Source organism: Lolium rigidum, chromosome 7, assembly GCF_022539505.1.
Source record: "Lolium rigidum isolate FL_2022 chromosome 7, APGP_CSIRO_Lrig_0.1, whole genome shotgun sequence".
NCBI lineage: Eukaryota > Viridiplantae > Streptophyta > Magnoliopsida > Poales > Poaceae > Lolium > Lolium rigidum.
Window position 1 is genome coordinate 58,990,376 of NC_061514.1, and position 20,858 is coordinate 59,011,233.

General features: G+C 40.5%; 2 protein-coding genes across 2 annotated transcripts; one reads left to right on the forward strand and one right to left on the reverse strand.

Annotated features, from left to right (window-relative positions):
- Positions 1 to 6,799: 6,799 nt before the first annotated feature.
- LOC124679386 (E3 ubiquitin-protein ligase RNF14-like) lies at positions 6,800 to 11,105 on the forward strand. The gene is made up of 7 exons (XM_047215154.1): positions 6,800 to 6,955; positions 7,576 to 7,650; positions 7,795 to 8,296; positions 8,997 to 9,379; positions 10,055 to 10,275; positions 10,385 to 10,523; positions 10,626 to 11,105. The coding sequence occupies exons 1-7, from the start codon at positions 6,800 to 6,802 to the stop codon at positions 10,764 to 10,766; spliced, it is 1,617 nt and encodes a 538-aa protein (XP_047071110.1). The 3' UTR covers positions 10,767 to 11,105.
- A 1,454-nt stretch (positions 11,106 to 12,559) lies between these two features.
- Positions 12,560 to 14,529, reverse strand: LOC124679250 (E3 ubiquitin-protein ligase RNF14-like). Its single transcript, XM_047215047.1, has 5 exons — positions 14,052 to 14,529; positions 13,585 to 13,970; positions 13,078 to 13,280; positions 12,821 to 12,974; positions 12,560 to 12,739 (listed from the first exon to the last, which is right to left on the reverse strand). The coding sequence occupies exons 1-5, from the start codon at positions 14,359 to 14,361 to the stop codon at positions 12,608 to 12,610; spliced, it is 1,185 nt and encodes a 394-aa protein (XP_047071003.1). The 5' UTR covers positions 14,362 to 14,529; the 3' UTR covers positions 12,560 to 12,607.
- Positions 14,530 to 20,858: the final 6,329 nt, after the last annotated feature.

Consider the following 20,858-nt stretch of genomic DNA (forward strand, 5'->3'; position numbering starts at 1 on the left):
TTGGCGACGTCCGGGCCGAGGTTATCCGCGACGAGGACGTGGCCAGGGCTCTTCTCTGCGCTGTCGTCCCCGGAGAGGAAGACGACGACGCCTCCCTTCTTTCCTTAACGTGAAGCGTTACGGCGGGTTGGGATGGCTTCCTTCGTGGGCTGGGCTGGCAACGTGGGCTGCGGTGGCCTGCTTCGGCTGCTAAGCAAGGTAAGGCTTTCCCTCTCTTTTCTTTTTTAAATTTTTGTTTTGAATTTTCTATTTGAATTCCAATTGACTTCTGTTTTGTTTTTGCAGGTTCTAAATATTTGAGTATCAAAACAATTTGATAATGCTACATACTGTATTGTTTTGTTTATAAACAACCATTTTATAATTGATTAATTTTGGGTTCTTATGAGGCACAAGTTAAAATTCAAATTGATAAAATTTTAGGGTTCATCTCAACTCCTATTTAATTTAGGAATCAAATCTGTCTAAATAGTTTGAATTATATAACAAGTGCATAATGAACACATGATTAGGTTTTGATAGTACTTATCATTTGGATTATTCACACATATTTTCATTATGGCTAAAGTTTAAAATGGATGGTAATGAGAATGGGATTGGCTCATGATTTTATGTGGAGAATTGTTTCTAAGGGTTTAAGCAAAGTGGTTGGATATCAAAGTGGAATTGATTATTGGTTTCACTCTACTCACCAAATGGAATTTAATCTTTAGGTATATAGTGCTTGGTTTTATACTTGTGATCCATGATACACAAGTTAGGACATGTTATTTTATGTGGGATGGATCCCATGTGAAAAGGTTTAGGGTTTTGGTAATGCTCACTAGTTGAAGTATAAATAGACATGAGGCATGGCACGGTTCTACTTATAATCCAAAGGGATATTTGGATTGGTATTTAAATGTGGTCTAGGGTTTTAGTAGTTATCACCAATGTGATACACCACTAGGTTTAGGGTGTGAGCAATAGTTAGGTTATGTTTAATTGACTAGGATTATTCCTCTACACAAGGCATGAGGATTGGTCTGGGGTTAACTACTAGTGATATACTTAATATTTTATGTGATAGATGAGATCTAGTGATCATATGATTTAACTTATCATCTTTATCCACAAGTTATGATCATGCATTAGACAAGATCCACTCATTCCTCACTAATCCCTCTTTAATATTCCTCTCATCACACTCATCCTAGATTCTTAGGGTTTATAATTAATATCAAGTTGTGATGATTATGGAATTGGTTTCCTAAGGTATTGCTATAGGAATAGGGTTCTCACCTTCAAGATCAAATATTGACTTGAACAACTAGGATTGGTACTTCCCTAATATTCTTGTATGAACATGACTATGGTTAGTATTATAACTTCTCTCACTTCTCAATATCTTGGAATATCCTAAGATCCTACTCAAGAGATGATGATATGATCCTCTAAATATATGGTTTGCCTAGGAATACTACCTTGGTATCTTCTGTAGCTTGTTCTTCAGGAAATCTGATAAACCTGCATCTTGTGGTATGCCTCCACCTCCTAGCTTCTTCATCTTGATCCTAGCTAATGTATGGAGTGGCTCTATATGTTTATTCCCATGTATCATGGTACTTGATGAGCAAATGGATGAAGGGTGTGGCTCTATTTATAGGCTTGGGCAAGCTCTAGTATCATGACACATAGGTGGTGACTCTTGTGTTGGTTAGATAAGTAAGGTGCTTGGTTGTCATGCCCTCATCCATAGCAATCCTTTGAGCATGAGGTGGCAAAGCTTGGGATGCAAGTCATGTAGATATTTTCATCCCATGTGACAAGATCATTATCCTCTCATATGATTTATTTTTGGATAGCCAAGTGGCATTTGTTACTAAATATCGTGTGGATGGTTTTATTATTGTTGATGAGTCACTATATCACATTTGATTGGATTTATATTATAATATTGGTCAAAAGGTGAAAGTTTAAGGTTATTCCTCAAATTTGGATAGTTGTTGTTTGATTTCACCAAGGCATGATTATATGAGTTTCAAAATACTCATAGTTAGTTTTATTCAAATAGTTTGAACTATAATTCGTAATGTAAATGGATTTAGTTTTATGATATTCCATATACTTAATAAGTTATGATTTAAATAAGAATGTGTGGCTTTTATGCACTTTAGACCCTGTGTTTTACCTTATTTGGTAATAAGTTTAGAAGTGAATTAAATTACACACAAAGGTAGTTGCTAACTTGTAAGTGTTAATAAGTTAGGGTTTGATTCTTAAAGAATGTGTTGTTGTAAATATAATTCCATTTGATCTAATCCATAGATCAAATCATCTCTACCCAAAATAAAGTTTTAGCAAAGATCACGAGTGAAATTTATAGCGCTTGGCTTGATGATCTACTTCAATTCCAGCGAGGTCAAGTGAAACTTCGATTCATCGTGGTAAGTTTTATTTGAAAGCGCGAAAATTCCCCGGATTTTCTATGCATGAATGCAATGTACACTTTGGTGTTCCCTCATTTTGTTGCCTCTAAAACTGGGATATTACACGCCAGGCCTTTAGTCCCGGTTCGTAATACCAACCGGGACTAAAGGTTCCAAACAAACCGGGACTAAAGGCTTTCTAGGATGAACCGGGACCAATGCCTCCCATTAGTTCCGGATCATTTTTAAACCGGAACTAAAGCTCCCAGGGGTGCTGGACGAAAGCCTCGTTTTCTACTAGTGTAGACCGATTGCTAGATGTGGTAGGAATTTAACTAATGTGGTAAACTACGCGCCTGGTTTTTTGCCGACGAACGCACTGAACGTTCCAGGTTCAGTTTCAAACATGGTGATTTGTGCAATTTCTACTCCTTAGGTTCCAGAGGAGAACGAAGATACAAGTGTCAGAAAATGAAGCATAAATGATTGATCTCGAGCGGCAGAGATTCAGAATAATTGGAAACTAGGCTACCAACCTGTCAAGCACGTTGGCCTGCAACTCGTGGTTTTTGGCCACCAAATGTCTTGTGACGAGTGAGGGTGGTGACGGCGAGCATCACGATAGCGAGCGGTGTATTTTTTGTGTAGCATATTGTTTGTATTTTTCAATCCAAAGAATACATATGTAACATTGTAGCAAAAGCCCCAAACAAATACCAAAAATCTTCGAAGCAAAATAATTTTATATTTGTAGCATACTTTTTTATTTTATTAATAAGTCTGTATGTAACATTGTAGCAAATCTCAAAACAAAAAACAAAGTTGTTGAAGCAAAATATTTGTATGTTTGTAGCATAATTTGTGTACTTTCACAATAGAATAAAAACACTAATGTAGCACTATAGAAACTCAAAAGAAAATCGAAAATGATTAAATCAAAATTGATGTATGTCTGTAGCATAATCTGCGCACATTCACAACAAAAAAAGCATGTATGTACCATTGTAGCAAAAGATCACAACATACTCGAAAATGATTGAATCAAACTATGTGTATGTTTCTAGCATAATTTGTGTACTTTCACAATAAAAGAAAATCATGTATTATCATTGCATCAAAAGGTCTTAATGTTATATAGAAACTGATAAACCAAATTGTTGTTTGTATGTAGCATAATTTATGTACCTTTACAACGACCAAAAAGTACGCATGTACCATTACACCAAAAATATCACAACAAAATACTTAAATCAATCGAGCATCGGTTACAACCTTTCGAAACAAAGGGTGGCCTTTAGAGAACAAGCGTAAAATACAATTGAAATACCTAATAACAATAAAATCCAAATAACCTTGTGTGGACATAACAGATCAACGCCCACATGCATATTAGTACATTATGGTCTAGTGGTGCATGCCAAGGAGTAGGAAAAAGAGCTCAGTTCTATGGGTGGTACAGAGCATGTGAAGGCATAGTGTTGCACTGCTACATGCATACGAGTATAAAAAAATAAACTGCAAATAGCTATAGAAAAAATAAACCGTAAACAGCTATAGGGTCCACCATGTGTGAATGGGAGAAGCAATAGTCAACGGATCGAAAATCACCGCGTGGTAAAGAAAATTGTGCACGCGGCTCGGGGGATGCATGGTGGGCCCAACAACGAGACAGAACAACTACGCGCATTCGGTATGAACCTAGAATTTTCCAATATACAAAGCCTGCCAAGGCCCCTTGTCAAACTGGCCAATTTTTTTGTATTTGTTTAAATAAACGAGTTGTCGTCCATATCGGGAGTTTAAATTTTGTAGGTTGATCGTGTTCGATGCCTCTTACTGCAACACTAAAACATGAAAACAGTTTGATGTGTGCAGTAGTAACAACTTATTAGGAGTCAGTTGTAACATGCTTTGAGCGGACAGTACAGAGTAAGTAACAACTATTTTCGGCTTTGTTGAAGACGAGGCGATTGTAATTTCATCAAGGGTTGTTAATTTATCGGCCATACAATTTCTCCATGATTCGAGCACAATGATTCAGAGACAGGGGTGGCGTTAGAGGAACCTAGACCATGCTGGAGATGACGAAAACATGAAAGTGGTGTGGATGCGATGATTGGGACAAGAAGGAATTCGAGCTTACCAATTTGTGTGGGGTAACAGCAAATCCTGGATTTAGAGGTATAAGAGCAAGTGAGCAACAATGATATAAGGTGTGGTACAACACAACATTTTTCCAAGAAGGGGGCTTAGCCCCTGCCTCTACATCAGTTGATCACACTACCATGATATGAGTTGTCATGAAGTAGCTTGTAGTGGTGAAAGAGGGGACGGCGAGTAGTTAGGGATCCTGACCATGTGGGAAGAATAGCTATGTTCTTCCACAAGGGCAAGGAGATGGTTAACCCAAAGGTTGTTGAGCATAACGCTCAACAAGTTAGATTGGTCCATTATTGTATGGCTATTGTCAAATATAGAAGATGCACACAAAATATTAAAGCATAAGGTAATGTTTTTCATAGAATCTAACCTTCTAAGAAACTAGAGTGCCAAAATCCATCCATACAAAGTTTTGATGTCTCATTCATTTATTCTACATGCTACATAGAAAATAAACGCTGGAAAGTATGATCCAACCTATGAGATTTGAAATTTAGGGGCTTTCAAGATCGACTTATGCATTTTTTAAGAACTTTGAGGTTATTCGTGATTTTTTACATTCCTAGGATATATAATGCTAGTGTCGGTGTACTAATTTATACGACCAAATCATAATTTAGAGAATCTCCAACAGCCCTCGGCATCCCTATCTACTTTCCAAGTAGGAGGCTCCCTAATTTAGAGAGGTTCTTGTTTTGGCGGGTATACTCCAACTGTCTTGTAAAGTCTCACATATTCTTTATTTTCCTTCCTTTTTCATATCTAGCTTACACAAGCTATATGCATAAGAAATATATTGAGTTGTTGACAACCATAATCCAAACATGATTCTACTGCAAAAAAATTCGATAACATTTCAAATTCAAACTTTTGAAAACCAAAATTCAAACTGATTCAAAGTTTTGCACAAATAGTATGCACCAAAAAAAGTAAAAAATGTTCATCAACCAACATAGAAAGTTTCATGATTAAAACATAAACTCTGAAGCAAAGTTCACGACAAAAGTATAAAAACAGATAAATTAAACGCCCATAGTGGTATTGCAAGCCATGAGTCTAGCATTCATGCCATCAACATACTTCTTTGGTTCATCCATAGCACTTGTATCACATAATTTTTTACTTTTTAGCAAATCTATTCAAGCCATGTTTCTTCGACTCTATGTTCACCGTATGCTACTCAAGTGTCAGCTTCTCCGCCTCTATACTCACTTTATGTTTCTCAGTTAGTATTATTCTTCCTTCTTATGTTCCTTCGCTGCATTCTGAATATGATTCTTTCACCACATTTATCCAAAATCACTATTGAATATGGTAGTACGGCTCCTTATTCGCTTTCTCTTTATTTGTACCCACTAGTCCAGTGCTCACCGATGTTCCATCAGAGTGTATGCTTGGACACTTTTATGCTTACGTTCCACTAGAGTCAGTTCTAGGAATAGGATTGGCAGAATTAGAAGAGGTACTTTTTTTGTTGTTTGGCACATTTGTAGGAGCCCAATTTTTTCACATCTTGTGATTCTTAAGAAGTGTCGACAATGGATAAGCACACATAACATTTAATGCCTGCTTTCACTTTTCCTGTATAAGGCCATGAAATCTTTGATCCAGCATAGCCTCACGGGGAAAGGTAAACATGAATGTTAACTTGCATTCTCCTGGAATGTTTTTGCCACTTTCGGGATGCCTCTCAATATGTTCACACACAACACAAAAATTAGCTCACGCTCTCTTGGATGGTGGCCCACCTACGTGGAAGATGATCCTTTTTAGCTCTGTTAGGCCGAATTTGAAGCAACAGTTTTTGGTGTTGTATATATAACACAAATGTATGTTGTCAATTCTTTTGAGAAATTTAACCATATATTTTGTCTTTAAAAAATGATTTCATAGATCGTATGTAAAACACTTCACGGATTATATGGTAATATTTACGGTTCCCCCCAATGCCAATGTGTTGTGCTAGATGGGCGGGATTAGTATTTAGCACCAGCCGGAGTAGATCTAACCCGAGTAACAAATTATGTTGAACTAAATTCATTCATTTTGTAATTTAATAGACAAAAATAAACCCGCCAAACAAGTTCCAGAAAGTTCGTGCGGCACCTCGCTCGGGCAGCCCACCAGGATCAAACCCCTGTACAGTACACAGTACACACGCAGGCGCGCACACCACTTTCCTCACAGCAGCCAGCAAGGCCGACCCCGCCGCCACCCGCAGTCCGCCGCCTATGGACAGCCCTCGCGCCGGCGTCCACGGAGAGGGCGACCACTCGCCGTCGCCGGAGTCGGCGAGGATGCTGCACGAGATGGCGCTCCGGGAGGGAGGAGAGGTCGATCTGACGGACGAGCAGCTGCGCTCCAACGACCAGCTCCAGCGAGACGAGGTACCACACCACCACCACCGCTCCCTCGCTACGGATTCCAGCCCATGTGCCAGTTTCGCGGAACGGCATTGCGAATCCCTCTCGATCGTGACCTCGCCGGCGGTTCTAGTCTCCAAAGTCCCCACCTTTTCTTTTGGGATGAAATTCCTCGCATTTCGCAAACCGGAACGGGCGAGCACCACCCGTTGCGGATCATGTTCGATGTTTGTGGTGGTACTTTATCGTGTGTCCGTGAATCTGCAGGAGGGTTTTCTAGTCCGCCCGCGCTATGTGTAGATTGTGATTTGGGATAACTGCAACTCCATCGTAAGATCGATTTAGTTGGTACGCCGTGAATAGGCTAAATGGGCTTTGGAACACATGAACACATCTCTATTATCAATGGTCTAGCGGAGATATTTGCATAACTAAAGGGTCACTTCTAGGTTCCCTTTAGAATGACTGAACTCATAAAAACATTGATCCGTGAATTTAGATAAGTGTATACTACATATTTTATTCTTCGAGACTAAAGCTGAAGAATTTTTTAGTTTTCTCAAATTTAGATAAGTGGATATACTACAGTATGTTTACAAATTTTCTGCTAATGCAATTTTTTTCTCTGGTATATGATTGCATAGATGCTGGCACTGGAGGCAATTTATGGTGAGAATGTAGAAGTTTTTGGTGAAACGTCTGCACCTCGGTCTTTCCAGGTATATCTCTTTTCCTATATTTATTTATTTCCTTGTGGAAATTATTGTTGTTTTAGTTTATTCCAGACATCCAGGACTTGAAATTTATCCAAAAAATCAACAAAAGTGTGATGCTTTTTTCTTTCCATTTCGAATTCTTTGCAGATCCATGTGCATTGTGAAATTCCAGATGGTATCAGTGTGTCTGCAGAACTTCTCCAGGGTGTTGATGATTACCCAAACAACTGGCTCACATTCAGTGTCGAACACTTGGCTCCAATGTCACTGACATGCCTTATGCCTCCATCATACCCGAGCCATCAACCTCCATACTTTACTCTCGGTATACAATGGTTGGATCGTGCGAAGGTTTCCTCCCTTTGTCACATGCTCGACACCATTTGGGCGCAGCAACCTGGACAGGAAGTTGTTTTTGAGTGGGTGCAATGGTTGCAGAGCTCTATGCTTTCTCATCTTGGTTTTGATGGAAGAATAATCATACGACAGTCTGATAGGATGATGGATCCTGTGGATGTTCGGGCTGTTGGAGATATTCTGTCTGTAGAGGAGATTGTTGAACGTTTGATCAGCTACAATGAAGAGCAATGCCATGAAACATTTCTTCGTGGCATCCATGTCTGCACGGTTTGTTTGCAGGAATACACAGGTAATTTGGATGTTCCATTTGATGCAGGGGTACTCTCCCTGGTGCTCATTCTTGCACCGTGTTATGCATTAGATTATCTTTAACTATTTTGAGGTACTTACGGTACGTAATTCACAACTCCATCTCCATCGTAACTAAAATCAATTGTTTTCAAAGGGCGAGCGCTACTGATATAGTACTGTAGTATATATTGGACACGAAGTGGTATAGTTTTCTGAAATTTTAGTTCTGCGATGAGGAATACACAAACTCTATAGTCTGTTCATTGCCGGTATATAATCTATTTTCACACCATACTGCTTTTACAGAAAAGCAACACATATCTGCAGTCAAACAATCATTTGAAAATGTTCAAAGTTGTTTCAACTAGCTAGTATACACATGTAAACCAGACACAAGAAGCATCAAATTGTTTTGTGCCCCATACCTAGGTGAAATACACACAATTTACAGGTTTTGCAGAAACCAAGGTACAACCCAAACGGCTAAAGAACCTAATCGCTTATTCATTGATAAGCTTATTTCGGATAAATATAAGCTTCTTTACAAAGTTTTTCTAATTTCAACATCAGCACAGGTAATCATGTCCATGTGTTATTCTGCTGAGCTGTACTCATGAAAATTCCAAGTTACATCATGTCTGTAGTCTGGAATATTTATAAGTTAAGCATGAATCTGCTATTCTTTTGATTACCCTCAGGCATTGACTTCATAAAACTTCCATGCCGTCATTACTTCTGCCGGAGGTGCATGGAGACATACTCAAAGATGCATGTCAAGGAAGGATCAATCCTGAAATTGGTTTGTCCTGATGACAAATGCGGAGGCTTTGTTCCTCCTAATCTTTTGAAGAGGTTGCTAGGAGATGCATATTTTGAACGGTGGGAAAGATTGATACTTCAGAAGACTCTAGACTCTATGACTGATCTTTCTTACTGTCCAAGATGTGAAACACCTTGCCTGGAAGAAGACGACACTGCCCAGTGTTCGAACTGCTACTTCAGCTTCTGCACCCGCTGCAGAGATCGCCGTCACATAGGGACAAGGTGCTTTACTAAAGAAGAAAAACTTCTTTCCTTGCAGGTTGAAAATCCATCGAAACACTACACATTCTCTTTTTTCTTTGTATAATTGTTATTACCTACCTTCCCATGCTGTAATCAAAATCCATCTAACAGTACATATTCTCTTATGTTGTTAAGTATTAGCTGTTATATTCACTATGAGAGCTTACTTCGAACATATTAAGAACAGGATTATTGGGATGCCAAAATCAACTAAATTGTTTGTTTCTTACCTAAACTAGCTAAACCTGATCCAAAGTACAAAATTAGTGCGGCTCTACTTGTGCGTTATGTAGTATACAATAGCTGAATATACCTGCTCCAAGATGCAACTAGCAACACAATACCTGGTCAGAGTGCAATTTTCTCAAGGAGAATACATTACAATATAACTCTACCTGCCACATCGTGGCATTCTTAATACGAAGACGTACATCCCTTCTTTGTATTCTAGACAAAGATATAGCTCTACTTGCATATACTATGTATGTATTCTAGATACAGTAACTATTCATAACCTAACTCTGTTTTCTGAACACATTCTTTTACTTTAAGGTTATTGTAAAACATGGTTCCATTTCCAGTAAGAAGGGCATTCCAATTCCATCATTTGTCGTAAGACTCTTAGTGAAGTTCCATGCAATGAGAACATTATTGAGATCACAATGTTAAATGTGCTACTTGTTTTATATAGGGGCGTGGCAATGTACCCAACTTAAGCAAAGGCAATGCTGGACGCAAAATTAGCGCGGATGAGATATTTAGCATCAAGGAAATACTTCGTTCTTGTGTTGCATGTCCGCATTGTGGCTTTGCCATCTCACGCGCGTCAGGCTGCAACCACATTCTTTGCAGGAACTGCGACAAGTCGTTCTGTTATAGCTGTGGCAAGGCGCTAAATGAAGATCATACAAGGTATTCTTCTGATGTCCCCTGGTGAAGTGTGATCTGTCAATTGTGAAGTATTCTGTATCTTAGCTGTTCTTTGGATACAAATTCTGAACCAATGCTCCCTTTTTGAAAGTGAACAATGCAAGATTGATAGAGAGAAGCTGAGAGTGAATGTGGAGGTGAATGATGTCGTCAAAAAGATGCAGAAAGACCTGAGGTTGACACTATCCAGAGCACATCCATGCTCGAACTGCCACCAGCCAAATTTCAAGGTAATGTTTTGGTGGCATTCATGCACCTCATGAATCCGTACTCTGTAGTTTATTTATTTATATTCGGTTCTGGTAAATGAAGACAGTCTCTGATTTGAACAGGTTGGTAACAACAACCATATCTTCTGTGGAACATGCCAAGTTCACTACTGTGCTCTGTGCCAGAAGAGGGTGTATAAGAGCACGGAGCACTATGGCCCCCGAGGGTGCAAGCAGCACACCTCTGATCTTGATTTTGTTTAAACTGGACTAAGAAGAGTGATGCTTGTGAATCAGAATCCTTTTGAGACAGATGATCCAAGGGCAAGCACTGGTCTCGGCTGCGGTGAACAGGATTAGTCCTGCACAGTTACAGCTATATACGCAGTTTCAAATAGCATTAACAGTCACATCTAGCACTCCTTTTGTTTTGCCGAGCATGTTTTTTTCGGATATTGCTGAACAACTGACCCTGGAGATCATTCTAGTTTTAAGGGGTGGAGCATCAGTTACGTGGAAGACCTTTATAACTGCAAAGCTTGCTGGATTCAGTACAACATGGTGTTTCTAAGCATTATGCCTGCGACACATTTTTTTTTATCATGAACAATGAAGAACTAGGCGCTGTTTCCTTTGATGCTGTTAATCACTTGTTATTGGAATCGCTGAACTGTAAGCAAACTCTCTTGGTGTTGCTGATATCAATGGCCCTCCGTAGGCACGGGATCATCCCTTTCCCGAACTCCCAGCACCCCCGGGACTTCTGCTCAACAAAAACGTATTTACACATCATTATCTTCTGGGTATGCGCTATACGAACGTATATCTACGTCTCGTATTCCTATGATGAAATAAGCACAGTAGTATCGCAAAGAGGGGTAAAACATGCAGTGCAATGAGAGGATGACATGTGGGATCTGGGGGCAGACTTTGCTGACAAGTTGTATTTGATACCGATCAATGTGGTAGGATTTTTTTTACTCACTTGATAATTTACGGGCCTGGTTGTTTGTGAGGAACGCACTGAACGTCCCAGGTTCAGTCTCGAACGTGGCGCTCCGTGCAGCATCGACGCTGCAGGTTCGAGAGAAAGCAAGATAGAAGCATCAGAAAACGACTGGGCGGCAGAGATTCAGAAGGGTCAGCGAATGAACCAGGAGACCGACCTGCCGAGCACGGTTGCTAGCAGCTGGTAGTTGTAGTCATCGTCCATGTCATCCAGCATGCGAACTGTGACCTCGAAGAGATGGATCTCCTGGCCTCTCCGTTTCGCCGAGGTGTCGGCTCCCGCAACGGTGACCGTGATGGTGGCGACGGCGAGCACCGTCAGGATGACAAGCGGTGCCACCAGCTGCATTGTGGTTTTCGCCATGGTTTGCGTTACGGCAGCTGAAGAGGTTGGTGTCTGTGTCTGTGTTCGGGGAAAGAACGTGGACTAGCACGGTTTTATAGCATGCGCTTCCTCAGCTGAAGAGCTTTGAGCTGTTACTAAATGAAAATTTTCATTTAAGATGGTTTATTACAACTGACGTTTTCGCTGCCGGTTATGCAACATCAAAACGTGCAAAATTCAATGTGCGCAGTAGTAACTGCTTACAAGCAGTCAGTTATCTTAATCAATAAAACTAGCAGTCAGTTTTTTTTTTTTTTCAGATTCAGTTGGCGGACCAAGAAGTAGCAAGTAGTTTTGTGGTTCTGGACTCTTTTGAACAGAACACAATGCACTTTGTACAGTTGGAATTTGGCGTCTGGGGAGCTGGATCAACAATCTGATAAATCATGATACCAAATGAACATGCAAAATTTTAGACGCAGATGCATAAACTCTGATAATGAATACTTCTCCAATAGATGAAGGACAATACTATGAAGTTTTTTTACCATATTATCATAAATTAGTTGATACACCCATATGCTTATACGCATATCTCAAATGTACCAACATTGTCACTTCTAACTAGTTAACCTTGCTTATAATCAACTCACCAGAAACTCAAGATATAACAATTCTTTTGCCTCCGTTTCATTTTTTTAAAACAAAAATAGAAGTCCTAATCTACAAACTGTAATCTATTCTGCAAAATTGTAAGAACGGTCATTTTGCGCTAGAACTTTATCCCCACGCACTGCGGTGAACCCCAGTGCTCGCTCCGAAACCCACTAAACTGGACCTCCTTTCTGCACAACGTGCAATAGCTGGCTTGGCACGACCAGCAGAAAATATATTTTTCATTAGCCTGGATGCAAGTGGCCATTGGTTAGATGCATTAGAGACAAAAATAATAATAATTGCAGATTGAAAAGATAGGGTTCATTACCTTGTGAATCTTTAGACGGCATTTTGGACATTTTACAGTACTGCCTACCGGTTGACTTTGAGCTCGTCGCCGGTTTCTAGCTTCTAGCTGGTCCAATTTCTTTCGCCAATCTGTTGTGTCTTTTTCTTTCTCCTCATAGAGGTCACAGTTCCGTCTGTAGTTTGTCAAAACATCATGTATAAATGTAAGTAAGCCTATATTCCTGACCATTGTTTTCTTTTTATTTAAAAGACCCTAGATAGATAAGACCGCCATACTCGAAATGGGAATAGCCAGCGATGATAGCCTTGCCACAGATGAAGCAGAATGCCTGACCACAGCTGATACACACCACTTTGTTGCATCCTTCAGTTTTGCTGATGGTCATTCTGCATTTGGGACATGATCTAGCATCACTGTATAGCATTTGTAAGCTCAGCATTTCCTCCACCATCCCCCTTGCGGCCATCTTGCCTGATGCCTGCAGACATAAATTGAAAGGCAACAGACAGGAATTATTCTCCAGCAGTAAATATGGTACGTAAACGCAAAAAAAGAGGTGCCAAAAGCGTATGACACTCTCCAAAGATCTATGACAGGTTGCAGATCAAATGCATATTGTATGTTTGAAGGATTTACCAACATACGAAACACAAGACGTTTTGTGGAGGGTACTCCGGCCCCGACTACAAAAATGACTGTAAATACAAGTTTGCAAAATAAATAATCTACAGTCTCAGTCTCCACCAGTCCAAGAACATGAGGGATCTTAGATGCATTTCTACCTGATGTCGCTGGAACTTCTCTTCCAGAGTTAGACACGGCTTCCCTGGATGGCGTGGGTCCTTGCACAGCGAGCAGAATACCAAGAAACATTTTGGGCATTGCGCGTTGCTATATTCATCTGCCACACAACTGATTGCACACCTTGGACAGTGGACCACGTCTGACATCGAGTTCAATGCTTTCTCAAGAGTAAGCTTATCCCAGCGTTCAAATTCTTCCTCGCCGAGAAGCCTCTTCAACAAATACGGTGGAATCGAAGCACTGCACTTAGTGTCAGGGCATACCAACTGGAACAAAGTACCTTCCTTCACATGCATCCTGCATAAGGTCTCCATGCACTTGAAACAAAACATATGCTCACACGGAAGCTTGATGAAGTTTGAACCTAATTGTTTCAAACTTAAAGTTAGTCTACGGGAACAAGGATGAACTGCTATGAGACTAATTCAACTTCCTAAAGCCTTACCTTTACTCTGGTTGAGGCAAATCATGCACATGTGGAGATCCTCAAGAAAAATTTGATTGCACTTGTTACTACTGTAGCTGAGCATTGAAGGGATTACAGACTCCAATGAGAGGCTTCTCGAGATCGCACGTTTATCTCCCATGTGGGTACAAATATCTGGACCTAATGTTATTCTATTATCGAACCCGAGGTGCGGCAACGAAGAACCACGTATCCACTCAACCCATTGATACACCACTTCTTGCCCTGGCAGCTCTGTCCAGATGTTGTCAAGCATTTCACAGAGCTTCAAACAATTAGGCCCATCCATCCATTTAGCGGTGACCCTGAAATACGGGGGCTCTTTGCTAGGATAGGACTGCGGAAGCAAGCATGTCAATATCAAAGGGGGCAGGTGCTCAAGGTTGCATGAGTAGAAGTCATCTTGTTTATCCTCATGTTGCTCTGCACAATCATCGGGACATTCTCTGTCTCCATTGGCTGAAGAAAACTTAGCGCACACTTCAGCACCGTCGGCCAGATCATAACGTATGTAAATCTGCGATCCAGGAAACAGAAAATGGAGAAACCATTAAACCCGGATGATCACCGTCCAATAAGACATGAAGTAGAAATGATGGGCAGCGCAAGAAACCTGAAAATAGCGGAGCCCTGTTTTGCTCTGAAATTCAACAAGGTCGTCTCCATATATTGCTTCCAATGCCAATAGCTGCAGTGAACGACGAGATCATGTGAGCAAACAATTACATGTAATCGTTCTAGCCACTGTCTAAAAAATGAAACAGAAAATTACTTCTAAACTTACTGAATAAGAGCCCAATTTCTTTTTTACATAGCAAATACAACTGATGAACTGAATAGAAACATGTTCCCTGTATAGATACAGAATATAGTACTCCTCCCAAAACCCAAATCCAGCCACACTCGTACTACACAGTTATGGAGGCAATCAATAGTCACTAGGATTACCCACGCACACGCCGTGAAGAGACTACTACCATCTCGAGACTGGAGGGGAACACGGTCCCGTTCCAAGTTCATAGGCCTGGTCAGTGGACATCCGCTGGAACTAAGTTAGCTGCACTCCCGAGGACAGTGCGTTGGGGATTCGTACAGGAGGGAGAGGTCAGCGAGGGGGAGGAGTTGGGCTGCGGGCCTCCGCCCCCTCCGGCGCACACTGCGAAAGGCGGCCGGCGGCGCCCTCATCCGCCTCCAGTACCAGTTCCACCCGCCGTGACCTGGGTCTGTCTCGGTCCGAACAGAGTAGGCGAATTGGAGTGCGGCTGCCACTTCCACTCGTGGCAAATGCATAAAAAACAAGTTTTTTTTGTTGTTGAGAATACATAAAACGCAAGTTAGAAGAAGATACTTGTTTATCCCTAAGATTTAAGGAAAATTTTGCTACAAGACACCTTATTTTCTGGCGTTTGCCGAAACACACCGTTCATTATATTTTACCAGGTATCATACAATTTTGCTGACACATTTATCAAAACACATCGCATGGACAAGAAAAAGGAAAGTTTTACACATTGTTTTAAAAAACAGTCATAGCATGGTCAACCCATACAAAAGTGCCAAACTTTCCGTTTTGGATCATGCGGTGTGTTATAGCAAATATGCAAAAAAAAATTGTAATGATACTTGGCAAAATAAAATCAAACGATGTGTTTGAGCAAACGTAAAAAAAACAACAGTGTCACGTAATAAAAAATTTCAAGATTTGATTATTTTTCATGGTTTTCTACTAGCCCAATACATATAAGAACATTCAAACTTGTTTATAATCCTTTGTTGTATACTACCGTTCTACGTAATTCAATCTTTAATACCCTTTGAAAAAACCAAAAAAAAAAAATAATTACCTTTACTTCTGTTTTATATGCACGTGATTTTTTTGTTATATGCCTCATGTGTGAATGATAAGTGTTATGTTTTGTTGCTCTGAACTTTTCCCTGGTTGATTTGTAATAAGAAGAAGTATCCTGGTACTTCGTCCGTTCATAATTATTTTGGCGTTCTGTTTGGTCAAAGTCAGGCTTTGTAAACTTTAAATTAGTACTAATATCTACAATACAAAATCTATTGTATTAAAATCATCATGATGTATATTTTCATATTATATGTATTTAGTATTGTGTATACTAATATTTCTTTGTATATCCTTAGTTAAACTTTGCAAAGTTTGACCTTAACTAAACCCAGAACGCGAAGTAATAAAAACAAAGCTGAGTACTTGTTAGGATAGTTTTCTAGTGATATTAGATTTTGTTCCATAGTGGATGCTCGAGATAAGCATCGCACATTCGGTTTCCTCTTATTGCTCTAACCTCCCTTCTTATTCTCTTTCCCTTTTCTTTCTAGTATAAAGACAATTGTATTTCCATTTGCTTAAATGGAAAGGGGTGCGAAGCCCGGTTGAAAAAATGTCTTATGAAAAAAATATTTTGTCACAAATTTATAAGCTCCCTCTTATTTGTGGCAGATTTAATAAAAAGCGAAAAGTAATATGAGTTGGAGGGAATGACAATTCTTTTGAACAAAATATACATGTTAAATGCATTTTTTAGAACAAAAGGAGATTACTGAATTTCATAGTATTATAGTATACAAGAGTATATTGGACAAGACTTGCATGTACATGTATATTGGGCGGGCATTTTCATGAACCATAGCCTACTCAGCATCAATTTTCTAGGAGAAGGGTCTTCTATTTTTGAGAAATATTTTGGCAATCATCATGAGCCTAACACAAAATTACATCTAACTCGGCATCACAATCCTAAGAACAACAGACACACACCATTGCCACTAGGAGCGCAGCATGGATCAAGATCATAAAATCAGTATAATAATTTTCCAATTTAGTCAGTTAGATTAGCGTGCACCATACCTCGTCCTCCTGTCGCTTTAGGTTGTCTTGTATCTCATCCTCTCCTGCCTCATCCTCAGCGCGACGGCGAGCTTCCGCCGCCGAAGCGGCCTCCTCCAGCCTCGACTCCGCCTCGGCCACGGCCGCCCACGGGGAGTCCAGGTCGACGACGTCCTCCTCGCCATCCGGATCACGCCACACCGGCCTCGCCTCTGCTGTGAATCCTGTGCTGGGTTCACGGCTGGGTTCCAGTGTCCGCGCCGACGAGGTGCCGAGGGACGTCGACGCTGCTGCAGCCATGGCGGGTGCACACGCAATCGAGAACTCCTCTGTCGGCTAAACAGTTTGTATTTTATTGCCGCTCTATTTTACATCATATCATATGGTATGGGTACCCTAATTAACGTGTCCTGAATCTCAAAAACTGGTGACTAAAACAGTTTCTAGATGCCCTATTTTACACCCTTTGTTGGATATGCTCTAAGCCCTTACAATTGTGTTAACGAAGAACTTTGCTATCTTGTCTTTCTAAACTAGATACTTCATTACTCTTGGTTAACGCGCCAAGTAAGAATACATATATTTTTTGGAAATTCAATTCGGCTTCCAGCGCATATGCTCCATCCACCCAAAAAAAAAAATTCTAATTATCAAAAATATTCAACAAAAAAATTTGTGTACATCTTGACAATTTATGTGCGTTCGCACAGTTTTGTGAAAAAATGATACTTTTTGGTGGTCGATGTAAAAAGTACAAAACATGTCTCACAAAAAGCTTTATTTTTAGCACCAATTTTTTTTTACCTATCCTAAATGACAAGTCGACAATCAATTTTCCACGAAAAAACTTTGTGCCCACGTAGCATGTGAAGACGTAAACATGCAATTTTCGTTTGGCAATTTTTGATATCTTAAAATATATCGAAGATGCATTTTAAAATAAAGGAAGCATATATACCCAAGATGCAAAAAAATCACTCCCACTTTTGGAAATCCTTAAAAATAAGAACTATTACAAACCTAATAGTCCTCGGCGGAAGAAAAGAAATGCAAACTCGGCGACAGAAGAAAATACACATGGTGGCATGTTTCCAAACGCAATACATGCCGTGAAATGATTGTAGCCCGTGATTGGCTTACCACAACAGGAGAGAGAGAACTTTCTTTACGGATCTTTTTGAATGCTCTCAGTAGCTTTATTGGAATGCATGATTAAAAAGCACTCCCACCAGTGCTCCTAAAACAGGTAGTGATAGCGTTCCAAAACTATGTCTAGCGCTCCCATGCTAGACATGACTAATAGGAACCGGCCATGGGACGCCGGCATGCGCGGCCGCATTGGATTGGTCTCAGGGGCCCACCTTGGCAGTGACCCAAAGCATACGTGCTTCCATGCCGGTCAACTTACCTAATTGCACGACATCGATTTTGCCGGTCCTTGGGTGAGAACTGACGCTTTCCCACACGTCGATGATGGCTCTCCACACATGTGACGGCTCTCCTCCCCACGCTAGTGTAAATGATGCCATCGGCATGTTAACCAACATCGCGTCCGCCCTATTACCACACCATCTTCCTTGCGTCGTCTCCCTCCCCATTCCCAATTCCCAATTCCCAGCACTCACCGCGTAGGTTTTCGTGGCGTGCAACGATGGGAAGGACGGGTGTAGCGGCAACCCCACAAATGTAACCTTGCCATTGATGAGGCGTATGTCATCACAGAAAACAAACTTCTTGTGCCACTATACTAGCGCCTCCCATGTGGATGGAATATCAATGACATGTATGTTGTCCTACCGATCCTCTACGGGACCACGCTGGAGGAAAACATCCACCACCGGTTTGAAGCCCTCTGCCAGGAGCAACAGACGTACAAGGATTGGGCCATCAAGAGCGACCGATTGATGCCACTCTTTTAGGTGGAGAGGGTATCCAAGCTCACGGCGCTCTATAGCGGGCCGTTGGACCAACACAACGACCCTAATGGTGTGACGTCGGGATATGGACATCGTCCTCGCCCACTACGGCTACGTGTCAGCATGTCCTGCCCAACGATGCGCACCGGTTGCTGTCCCCATCCCCAAGCCTCCACACTCTGTGTCGAGGTCTTCATCGTTGCGTTCCTCCGCGTCGCGCACTTCATCCACCCCAATGCCTAGCACATCTGGTGTCACCTTTCTGAATGTCGCTAGTCGCCCCGAAGTAGGAGAACGTTCCCTTCTCGTCCCCAAGAAGGAGAAGGAGGCAACGCCTGCCATTGCCGCCAAAGAAGGTGAAGTCGTAGCTGGAGGATAAGTGGCTACAGCATTTCCGGCTGCAAGCAACACTACACGATCTAGACAATCCGACCAACTAGTCGGTGGTTAAGCATGCTCTTAGTGAATCGGTGGATGTTGTTATGTTGGCGACTAAAGAGTTCAACAAATGGTGGTTGACGCGCGGTCATCGACCTAGCCGACAACGACGATGGTAGCAACGAAAATAGTGGCCCGAATAGCCCTAGCAACCTCTCGTCGTCCTTTTGGGATGGCAATGACAACGACGACAATGGCGACAATGCAGACAATAGCGTCCTAGACCGGAGCGTGTCCGCAAGAAGCTCTAGGTTTTAGGCTGTTTCAAATTTTCCGTTTAGATTTTTATAAATTTCTAACTATTTGATTTTTTTGTTGGTTTGTTTGAATTTTGCTTTTAACTTTTTTTGGGTAGACTGTATTGGAGGCGCCGCTTTGGATATACTACCTCCGATTCAAGGAATAAGGCGTCCTTGTTTTACGTGCTTTTCGTTTGACTAAGAATTACTTCAAATATATAAAGATTGTTTGTATGAAATTAACATCATTAGAAAGTGTTTTTCAATACGAATCCAACGATACTAATTACATATAATATAACCAACATTCAGTTGCTCAATTTTTATGGTCAAAGTTCGCCTTGGAATACGTGTACGCCTTATTCCTTGTGACGGAGGTAGTATGTCTACAATAGAGTGACAGTGTGTTGGTGCCCCCAAAACGGCTTGTTACATGCTGTTTTGGGCTCCTATTTGGGGTTGTCGGTGGAGATGATGTAACCTTGCACTTCATGTTATTGTTGCTTGTAGTTTTCTGATGGGTACTTAGGGCTTCTCTGGTTGAGGGCATGCTTGGTTTGCAGAATTCTACAAACATAATAAATAAATAAAACAGAAGAATATGATAGAAATGCACTTCAAAACATACACACACGAATTCAAAATATAGCATCCAGGTGTTGCAATCGCATGCATCTCCGTTCTAACAAATAAAGGTAACATACCATGCATGACCATACTCCCGTCGGTCGGGTATATTAGTATTCCTATAAATTATCAATTTACTTATTACGAAAAGTCTCTTTGCCTCATGAGCACTAGTGAGCCCGTTGTTATAAAGAGTATAAAAAAATATTTACAAGTTTAATTTTTTTTGAAAAGAAATCCTACCATAGCCAATGAAGTGAACTACAAGTATGCAAAATCGCAATGCGAAATTGTTTGTATTGCGTGCTACACAAAAATGAAAATTTCTGATAAAATTTAAATATTTTTAAATATGCATACTCAAATCCACATGTTTGTCATTGTTGTGTAACTTTGAATACAAAGTATTTAAAATTAATATTTTGCACGTTTGTGGATACATGATTGGGTACATCCAGATTTTTTTCAAATTATTTTGAAATTTGTAAATATGATTTCAGGATTTATTAAAATAATAGGATCCTGGTGCCCTGGAGCCAAAAAAATTCCACTCATATATATTACAAAAAATATATCACTATAAACTTGAGATGTGATTTATAATATATAGGTGAAGTTGATTCTTAGGGATAATGCAGAACTAATAAACCCAACCGAGGGAGTAAGTAATCACCCTTTGTTGTTATACACGCATGTCATGTTTAATTGATTGCAT

Coding starts and splice junctions, on each gene's coding strand:
- LOC124679250 (XM_047215047.1), bottom strand. CDS start 14,361: ATGGATGGGCCTAATTGTTTGAAGCTCTGTGAAATGCTTGACAACATC. Junction 13,281..13,584: donor AGAAGTTCCAGCGACATCAG/GTAGAAATGCAT, acceptor TTATGTCTGCAG/GCATCAGGCAAGATGGCCGC. Junction 12,975..13,077: donor GCTGGCTATTCCCATTTCGA/GTATGGCGGTCT, acceptor GACAAACTACAG/ACGGAACTGTGACCTCTATG.
- LOC124679386 (XM_047215154.1), top strand. CDS start 6,800: ATGGACAGCCCTCGCGCCGGCGTCCACGGAGAGGGCGACCACTCGCCG. Junction 7,651..7,794: donor CTGCACCTCGGTCTTTCCAG/GTATATCTCTTT, acceptor AATTCTTTGCAG/ATCCATGTGCATTGTGAAAT. Junction 10,276..10,384: donor CTAAATGAAGATCATACAAG/GTATTCTTCTGA, acceptor CCTTTTTGAAAG/TGAACAATGCAAGATTGATA.